General features: G+C 37.4%; 1 protein-coding gene across 1 annotated transcript in view; it reads right to left on the bottom strand.

Moving 5' to 3' along the window:
* Positions 1-8,445: 8,445 nt before the first annotated feature.
* Positions 8,446-10,478, bottom strand: part of MRC1 (mannose receptor, C type 1) — a 120,417-nt gene continuing 118,384 nt past the window's right edge. Inside the window, 3 exon segments of the mRNA XM_006894324.1 lie at positions 8,446-8,693; positions 9,628-9,669; positions 10,145-10,309. Of these exon segments, the coding sequence (XP_006894386.1) occupies positions 8,446-8,693; positions 9,628-9,669; positions 10,145-10,309 (455 nt within the window).

Genomic DNA, 10,478 nt, shown 5'->3' with positions numbered 1-10,478 from the left:
CCTTTACAACAGCAATGTTAGCCATAATTTTTATGACTTATCCAGTCAAATGCCTTTGTATAGTCAATAAAATCCAAATAAACATCTGATAGTTTCTGCTTCAATTAAGATATGACCTCAACAATGATATCCTTTGTTCCACATCCTTTTCTGAATTCAAGAATAGTTATAAATTTATTTTCATTACTCATTTTATAGAATCACCTGGACAACTTTTGTTTGTTTAATTTTCTTAATTAATCCAAACTTGGGTCCCACTCCTAAATGAAGTCAAATCCACTGGCATTGAGTTGATTGTGACACCTATCAGTCTTAGAAGGAAGAGTAGAATTCAGCTTCCAACACTATAAACCTTTACAGAAGCACACTGCCACATCTTTCCCTCTCAGGGCAGCTGATAAGTTTCAACCACCAAATTTTGGTTAGCAGACAATCACTTTAATCACACCAGGGCTCCTTTCCACTCTCAGTGGTTTTAATTTAATTCATTTGGGATAAGACTCAGGTGATTTCATTCTCAGCACTCACTCACTTTCTTTACCCTGGAGTCATAACCCACTCATAGCTGCCCCTCCATTCCGTTTCTGGGGCTGTAAACCACACAAGGAGATTTCCTATCTTTGTGAAGACCTCTTTTAGTTAGGTCAGGACATTCGTGCAGATATAATTCTGCTTTTTCAGGCATGTACAGGATACGTGTGGTCTGTTTGATTAGGTCACATTGGCAGAACCTGACTCTACTTCAAGGTGAATGAAGATCAAGTAGCATGTAGGCCAAATGGAAGAATGCCTATGTCAGCCATTGAGCGTGGGATACCTTGCCTCAAGCCCTTACTTAAATGCATCTCCTTTTACTTCCCTATAAGAAATCAACTATTTTTATATTGAGGACTTGGCACAAAGTCCTCTGTCTGTGGTCCATATCTGCTTTCTTTCCCCTACTTTCTTAGATACTATCTATGTGTACTTTAAGATTTAGTTCATTTCTCCATTCAGGAGTTACCGCTCCTTGTCACCTATTCCTGGCATTTAGTGTGGTTGTATAATGAAGCTAATGGAACCAAAATTGTAGAACCCAAAATATAGAAGTTTCATGGGTTCCTCCTAGAGGCCTGCAAGGTCCCCCAATGTTCCTGTAGCCATAATTTTTTAATGAAAGGTGTAGGAGAAATTTTTGCTATCTTTCTTTAAGACTGTCTCCTCTGATTTCTCCTCCATCACATTCCTTGAGCATTTTTTAAATCAGAGCAATGTATTTTGAGTTTGGAATATATTTAGTTTGGGCTTAGTAGAATACTATAGGAATGATGATTCAGTAAGGGTTTAATCAAAGAAAGATAAATAGTAGATGTTATCAGCAGCTTAGAGAAACTATAGAGAGATTGTAAGGAATTGACTTACGCATTTATAGCCGAAGAGCTGAACCAGTCCAAAGTCTGTAGAGTCTGCTGGAGCCCAAGGCATGGGCCTAAACTGTTACTCAGAAGTAGGGGGTGGGGCCAAAGATTATTAACAAGCTTGAACATCAGGCAAAACCTGTTACCCATAAGCAGGAGTCCCTCTTTCATCAAGGAAAGCCTAACTCAATTTTAAGATCTTTCAAAAGATTAAATCAGGCTTTCCTAAAATAATTTCTCTTCCAATTGATTAACTCAAATCCAATCAGGGCAATCTCTCTAGAGTCAATTGATTGTTGTTAGGTACCATCTTAATTTTGATTCAGAGAGACCCCGTGTGATAGAGAATGGCTGCTTGGGGTTGTCTAGGCTCTGATCTTTACTGGAGCAGATCGCCAGGTCTTTCTCCCACAGAGCTGCTGGGTGGATTTAAATCAACAGCCTCTGAGTTAGCAAGCCACGCAATAACCATTGTGCTACCAGAAGTCGTCATCAACTGATTTAAAATATCCAAACTGCCTTTGAACCAGTTCTGCCTTATGATGACCAGGTTTCTAACCTAAACATCTTAAAAGCAATGGGCTGCTACATCTTTCTCTCAAGGAATGGCTAGGGGATTCAAACTGGCTTGGTAGACCAAGGCTTAGCCTACTATACCACAGGACTCCTTTTGTCAAGTAATTGTTGCTCCCTCCAGTGGGGCAACTGGTGAATTGAAACCACGTGACTTTGAGTTGGCAGCATGGCTCTAGACAACCAAGCCACCAAAGCTCAAGTTGATTATTGTTGCTGTTGTTGCTTTAGGTAGTTATTGTTAGGTATTGTCAAGTTGCCTGCAACTCATAGCAGCTCTGTGCACAATAGCTCTGAACCCTGTCCAACCCAGAGACAATCTCACCTAATCCCATTCCCCTAGTTGCTTTGTCAACCCATCTCTTCCAGGGTCTTCCTCTCCTGTGCTGAACCTCCACACTTTCAAGCATGGTGTCCTTCTTCAAGGACTAGTGGTCCTGCCTGGACATGTGTCCAAACTATGTTAGATGGAGCTTCAAAATTCTTGCCTCCAAGGAGGAACTTGGTTTCACCTGGTCCAGGACAGACCTCTTTGTTCTCACGGCAGTCCATGGAATGTTTAAAATTCTTGTTCAGCGCCTTTTAATATTTGCCTTTTCTTTATAACGTATTGCTTTATGGGAATGATCAGAACATTTCATGTTACTATTTATTTATTTCTGGATAGATTATTTCTACTAACTTTTGCAGTAGGAAATAAATTGAAAATGCAACCAATATGCATTGATAATAATGAATGACTGCAATGGAAAAGTTGGGAACAAGAAAGAAGGGTCTGTAGTTACAACATTAACTAACTTATCATAGCTAAGAGTCTTTTCATTCTTCAGTTTAATATTTGCCTTTTCTTTATAAAGTATTGCTTTATGGGAATGATCAGAACATTTCTTGTTACTATTTATTTATTTCTGGATATCAGACTATCAGAATACTAGTTCCACAACTACTTTTTTTTTGTTTTTTATATTACAAAAGATTTTGAGAGTGTTCACAGCTTCACTTTGCTCTGCTCCACAGTTAACACTCTTGGTACCAGCAGTCAGGAAATCAAAAAGCGTATCGCGATGGGAAAGTCTGCCATTAGGGACCTCTCAAACGTACTCAGGAGCAACAGTGTCTCTCTGGAGACTAAGGTGCGCCTGATACAGGTCATGGTATTTGCAATCGCTTGTTATGCATCAGAGAGTTGGACAATGACTAGGGAGGACAGAAGGAGAGTGGATGCTTTTGAGCTGTGGTGCTGGAGAAGGGTACTGAATGTACCCTGGACTGCCAGGAAAACAAACAGATCAATCTTGGAGAGGATTAAACCAAGCTGCTCCTTGGAGGCAAGGATTCTGGGGCTTCGTCTGACATACTTTGGACATGTTGCCAGGAGGGACGGGTCCTTGGAGAGGGACATCATGCTTGGGAGGGTGGAGGGACAGCGCAGGAGGGGAAGACCCTCTATGAGATGGATTGATTCGGTGACTGGGGTAATCGGGATGGGTGTGTCAGAGGCGGTGCGGTTGGCACAGGATAGAGCAGGGTTTAGGGCTGTTGTGCATAGGGTCGCTATGAGTCGGAAACGACTCGATGGCACATAACAACAACAACAACAACAATAATTTTGCTTGCATCTTATTATAATTCTTTAATAAATAAATTTAAAGGTTAGAAAATAAGTAAACATTTTATGTACATTCAATTCTGCCAACATCTATCACCAAATCTCTCAACCGTTTCATTGAAACATTCTGTATTTTTTTAGAAGTTATAGTTAAAGGGTCATATATAGTGCAATATCACAGGGAGCTCTGGAGGCTCCTAATGTTGAGAAATTAATCATGAGTACACTGGAAAATTATTTCAATTTCTAGCTGATTTGACCCAAAATACTAAAGTCACCAAAACTTACTAACATGGAAAACCCCAAAATGGTGTCAACAAACTTATTTATATGAACATCACCAAATTCAAAACTATTTGACAGTATTCATTGTACAAAAAAGTCAACATGAGTGGTCTGCTTATAAAGAAATTTGTAATGTAAATTTTAATCATTTATGCTACATTACCAATAACATAGAGTTTAAAGAATTTTTCTAAATAAAGTTTTCAAAGAACATCTAATCCATGATTCTAAAGCAATGGTGGCCCAGTGCTAATGAGCTGCCTGCCCACCCAAAGGCATGCAGTGCGAATCCCTAATAAGGGAAAGATGGACCATCTCCTTTCATGTGATTTACAGTCTCTGAAAACTTGCTGGAGGGTGAGCTACAAGTTGGTTCTGACTTGAGGGCAAATAACAACAAACAACAGGCTAAAGGCTGAATTATCTTTCTACACCACCTACAAATAATATTACAAAATTATATAATACTACAAAAATAATATGACAAAAAGTATTGTCACACTTGGCAAAGTCTGCAGTCAGGGACTTCTCCAAAGGAGCAATGATACCTTAGTTAGGAGACTAAAGTGTGCCTGATTCAGGCCATAGTCTTTTCAATCAGTAGCTATCCATCTGAGAGCTGGACAATAAATGGTGGGGAGAATCGATACCTTTGAGTTTGTAGTGCTCAGGAATAGTACTGAATATCCCATGCGCTGCCAAAAGAACAAACTTGAGTCTTGGAGAAGGTGCGGCCAGAGGGCTCCTTGGAGGCAAGGATGGCAAAGCTTCATTTCACATCCTTTGAGAATGTTACTAGTAGAGGCCTTTCCTTGGAGAGGGACATCATGCTTGAATAGACGAAGTGTCAACAAAAGAGATGGTCAACCAGATGGACTGACACACTGACAGCTGCAACAGATTCAAGTATGTCAGAGATAATGAGCATGGCTCAAGATAGGACAGCTCACATCAGTTGTTGTTCATAGGTCACTATGGGTCGTGCTCAACTCAGTGGCACCTAACAACAATAACTGCCATCCAAAGGCTAATAAAAAAAAATGCATTCTGAAAGTATATCAGAAAGTTAATTACTAAAAACAATGTCATTTTCTCAATTTGTGATATCTTTCAAAAGATATCTTCTTAAAAAATGGTTATTTACTTATAACTTGTTAGTCAAATTTGTGTCTTCTAGGTTGCAACACCCCCATGATACATCTTCAAGGATATGAACATGTACGGCCAAGCACAATCAATAAGAGTGCATCTAAATTCCAAAATCAATCTCCATAATAGTCTATGTGTTTCCTACTGCCAAAGGGGCCCTTTAGAGTAGTGAGAGAAGATCTTCACCCTGAAACCCACAGCGTCCCTTTTCAGCAGGAAGTAGCTAAGAGAATACGCCATCCCCTTTTCCTTATGACTCAGGGTGAAGTCTCTCTCAGGGAGGAGTGATAGGGAATGGCAAAGGACACACTGACAAAGAAGATTAATCAGAACTGGCTTTGACAAGCACTGTGGCATTTGGACAAGAACAAACTGGGAGGAGGGTAGAGAGAATAGTGCAACAATGAATGAATGGAAACCCAAAATCTCTGTAAATGTTTATGAAAATTAATAAAATATAGAAAAAAATTATTATTTCGAAGAATTCCTTTTTTCCTTCTGAATATATATTTACTTTTATACATATTTTTTTATTTCTCAAAAGGGCCTCCAAAATTACAATCATTGGGCTCCACAAAACTTAGGTTTTACCCTTGCTGATAATATTATCTGCATCTCTCATTGTTCTCTTAATACCCTGTAGCAAATTTCTACCAGTAAACTCACTGATTTGTATGGTAATATGTCCATGCATGTGTCCACTCAGACAGAATTCCTTGTGGAATTTGTTGTTTCTTGTCCATTTTCTAATTTCCAAGAGCTAGTGCAATGTCTGGCATATACATCAAACGTCCCAGAGATATTTGATAAATTAATGGATAAGTACAAACAGATGCCTGAGCGAATGCTTGAAGGGAGGAACAAAGAAGAATGAAGAGTCTCCCAGGTTCTACAGAAACCACCTTTGTTTTCAAGTTAGAGACATTCACTTTGTGTTTAATTTTAAGACTCTCTCAGCTACTGAATCTTGATGAGAAACTAAAGCAACAAGCCAGGGAATACAGACAGAACTGAAATATTTAATCCCTATAGAGAACTATTGATTTTAAAAAACCCAACAAATTAACAAGACAAAATGTCTTAAAAAAATAACACAACAAACAGCTCTTTCCTCCCCACCCAATCAAATCCTTGCTATTTTAAGTATTCTGTTTGGAAAGGTATGGTGATACAAATGACCTATGTATTTGATTACATGTCTTTGAATGAATAGTGTTAGGGAGTTAAACATCACATTCACATACTTCTGAACACCAGTTCTTGAAATCACACAAGTTATGTCCAAGATGTATGTTGTTTGGAGTTGAAAATATCTTCTCTGAAAATCTGGCTCTGAATTATAACGGAAAAAGGTTGGGTTAAAAATTTATAATCCGTGCCCACTCATGTTCTTTCTCTTCACTGAGTATTTAAGATTTTCTCTTATATTTTGAGGGGATTGAAATATATATACATAAGCAAAGAGGCTTCCTTAGCAAACTTCCCACATACTGTTTTAGCTCTGCAGCTGTTTCCATTGGAGTCTCTTAAAATGGAATATGCTTTGTTTCTAGCAAAAGGAAAGGCAATTTGTTTTCTATCGTTTGAAGTGTGGAAGGAAGTTATTTATGCTGAGCAAACTTTCTACCCCTGCCCACCTCTGACTTCCTATTTTTCCCTACTTATCTCCTAGCAAAATTGAGGATGTTAGCAACTCAATTCTCATGCCCTTTTCACACCAAAGATGGTGCTTCATTTTTAAAATTCTTGACCTTCTTCAAAATCTAGTGATTGGTTTCCTTTAAAATTTACAACACAATTAAAATGTAAAAGAGTATACCAAAGAATTTGGGCACAATTTTCAGGCCTTTGTGGACCCTCCAGTGTCACCAAAGAGTGTGGTTAGGAACCTCACAAGCAGTCTCCAGAACGCAAAAGGATGAGCTGGTACTCACTTCAGCAACACATATGCTGACATTGGAACAATACAGAGAAGATTACACACAAATTTGTGAAGTGCTCCATAATTTTGAAAAATTAGTAATTTTTTTAAAGAAAAGGATGAGCTAGCCACATGACACCCGTGTAAAGGCTCACAGTATTTCACAATGTATAAGACACCTCATCTAAGGCAAAAGTTTTAAGCTCAGGAATTTCTAAAGGGGAGAAAAAGGTATCTACAATTTTACATTTTACTGGTCCGAAGTGGTTAAAGCACTTGGCGGCTAACTATAAGGTTGGTGGTTCCAACCCACTATCCTCTCCTTGGGGAGCTTAGAGGTAAGAAGCTGTGCTGCAATCCTAATGACAGGTGGTTCAAATCTACCAGCTGCTGGTGGGAGAAGGATGGGCAATCTCCTCCCATGCATGTAACTGCCTCTGAAAACCTGCTGGAGGGTCAGATATGGATTGGTTCCAACTCAGTGGCACACAACAGCATCTTTTCCTTGGGAAAAAGACAAGCCAGTCTGTAACAATTACAGCCTTGGAAATCCTATGGGACAGTTCTATTCTGTTCTATAGGGTTGTTAAGTTAGAATTGACTAGACAGTAATGGGTTTGGTTTCAATCCCTTTGATTGTTTAATTCTGAAGTAAGTGTTTTAGGTGAAATTAAGCTAGCTATTAAGGTAAAAATTCACACTATCTGAGGAGCTTCCCTCCTGCAGAGAGATGAAAGGCTTACTCTTAATTTAAGGGTAAAGTTAAGTAAAAAGATAAAGAAATATCATATCAAAGCAAATGAACACTTGCAAAGATCACCAAAATGCAAATCTATTAAAAATAAACCTTGTCTTTGATGTTTATTTCACATTATCTAAACACATTCAGTTGTGCAGATATACAATTTTATTTCACATCTTTGCATTCTTGATATATACACTTCAGAACTGAGAACCATCTTCAATTTTCAGGCTGTAAAACCTTGTCTAGGGAGAACACGGGTGTCTGCTGCCTTTTCTTTCTAGATATGAAAAAAAACCAATCTGAAATCACTGGAGTATAAATGAAGACCAGGAAAAGAGAAAGTCATTTATTTTTCACACCACTTGAGGTCATTTGTCTGTCATTTTTCATACGGTCTTCTAATTACTGAATTATGTGTCAATAGGCAAGTTATCTTTGAAAGTTCCTTAAAGTACTTCAGGCAACTTTGTTGGTTGTTTCAAAGTTCTTAAAAGCTGCGTACAATTGATATCCAATGCACATTCATGATGCTTACAGGATAGCACTATGTGCCACACATTGGCTTAAGATATTTTTCAACATTACAGTCAATAGTTTTATCCCTCTTTTGTGAAAATATCTTGCCAGGCTAGAAAAGGAGCGATTATTTATTTAAGAAGACAAAGGGGGAAAAACACAGTATATGGCACAGTACTAGTTTTTTAGGAAACAAACATTTTAGTTACAATCTTATAAAATTCAAACACTTTTTAATTCCATTATAACACTAAATGAGTGCACGTTCATTCTGTTCAATGTTACCTATGAGATCTTTGGTATCACTAGTCCCTGGCGTTGAGCTACTGTTAAAATAGAGTGTGTTTTCAAAGTTTTCCTCTCGAGGTACATGCACACGTCTTTTCTTGTAAAAGAAATATGCAGCAAAGCCGGCGCCAGCCAGAATCAGGAAGGTGACAATGACGACTCCTGCCACATTGGGAGATGATTTGGAAGGCTCCATCTTCCTTGTATCAGCTATTAATAAAGAAGATCATTAGAAAATGATGGAAGGAGCTAATATAATGTGTAATGTGATGTGTAATGCTATGGTGAAGAGTGCAAACTGACTCTCTGAAATCCAAATTTCATATATAGTCTTTCAACTGACATTTGTCAAAAAATATAAAAATAAGTATCTGTTTCACATGACATGACATGACAGAAAAGAGTGAAGATGCTAAGATTATTGTTCAATTACAACATTATGTCATCCTTCTAGTTCATCAGGTTTTTGTGCTAGTTAATTCTTATATATATAAAACTTTTTCCTAAATAACTCAAGCATGCACTCACATAGAAGACAAAGAAAATAAAGAAACGAGAAAGTAAGAGTGTGGAAATTTCAATTCCTAAGTACAACTAGTAAATACATAATACCTATGAGGCTAATAAGACGATTACTGGTAAACCATTATTTCACTTTGAGTATTTTTTTAGCAGCCAGCAAAACCAATGTAATATGATCAGTTACCAAATTCAAGTAGTGTATAATTATTTTTTTTTTAATTTCTCAAAACAAAACAAAACAAAGAAGCAACACAAAAAGATTCCTGGGAGAAATTTCTTCCACGGTTCTCAAAATAAGGATTCTTTGTAATAAACCAAGCCATGAGTCTAAACATTGCTGAAGATGGTAAGGATAGAGCAAGATTCCAATCTGTTGTTTATAGGGTCACTGTGAGTTACAGTCAACACAATGGCACATAACAACAAGCAAACAAAAACCCTAGTCTGATATCTTGGCCTGTTTTTCCAAATTGGCGATATAATGCCAAATGTTAGTAAAGTAGCAGAAGCAATTTACTAAGAGGATTGGGGCGGGTGGGGGGCAGTGAGAAGGGATTATTATGGTTCTTAAACTATATTTTTTATTATAGATATAGAATTTGAAATCTAATAACAGTCATACCTTTTGTTATCATCAATGTATGAGTAGGTTCAGCATCAACAACTGTAAAAGGAAAGGAAAAAGAAATTAAATATTTATCTTAAGAACTCATATAATTTCATATAGATAATAATGATTATTTAGTTTACAGATAACATGAAACCCTCCACATTTGATTTACGGTAATACAAGATATGTCTGTGTATATATTCTACAGCTAAATGATTACCATTTAAAAAAAGAGAGAGATCAGAAAATGAGATCCTCTGAGTTACATTTCTGAGACCGATTGTTGTTATTGCTGTTCGGTGCTGTCATGGTGACTAGCATTCTGTGCAACAGATGAAACCTTACCTAATTCTACTCACTCTTAAATTATATACAAAAGTAATATAGTCTGAGCTAGGAACACTGAAATCTAAGCTATAAAGTAGTTGAGTAAAAGGGATTCCAACATTGCACCAGGGAGTATGAAATCTTTTAAAATGTTAGAAAGACTGAAGACCTTTTTAAATAAAATGAGAAGCTTCTTACTTACTTTTTGGTCTCTTACAAATATATCCTTTGTAGGAGGAACAGTGGATATTATTCCAAAACCCAGAAGAAGCAAGTAAATTCACACAGTCGTTGCGCTCAGCAGAGGGATCCCCTGTATTCCAGTTGACAAAGGAGACGGGATTGTTGTTTATCCAAAGCCACATTCCTGATTGCCAAAGAAAACCAATAAGGAGAAATTAAAACAGAATCCATCTTAACTGGGAAGGGACAATGAAGGTAGTTGTAGAACACGATGGTAACTGTTGCTATTGAATTGACAAAAAATGTTGAAATGACAAGTGTAAAATACACATATACATAAAATATATATGTAT

Source organism: Elephantulus edwardii, unplaced genomic scaffold (genome assembly GCF_000299155.1).
Source record: "Elephantulus edwardii isolate Elephantulus edwardi_28Jun2011 unplaced genomic scaffold, EleEdw1.0 scaffold00139, whole genome shotgun sequence".
NCBI classification, from domain to species: domain Eukaryota; kingdom Metazoa; phylum Chordata; class Mammalia; order Macroscelidea; family Macroscelididae; genus Elephantulus; species Elephantulus edwardii.
This window is presented reverse-complemented; position numbering and strand designations above follow the sequence as displayed.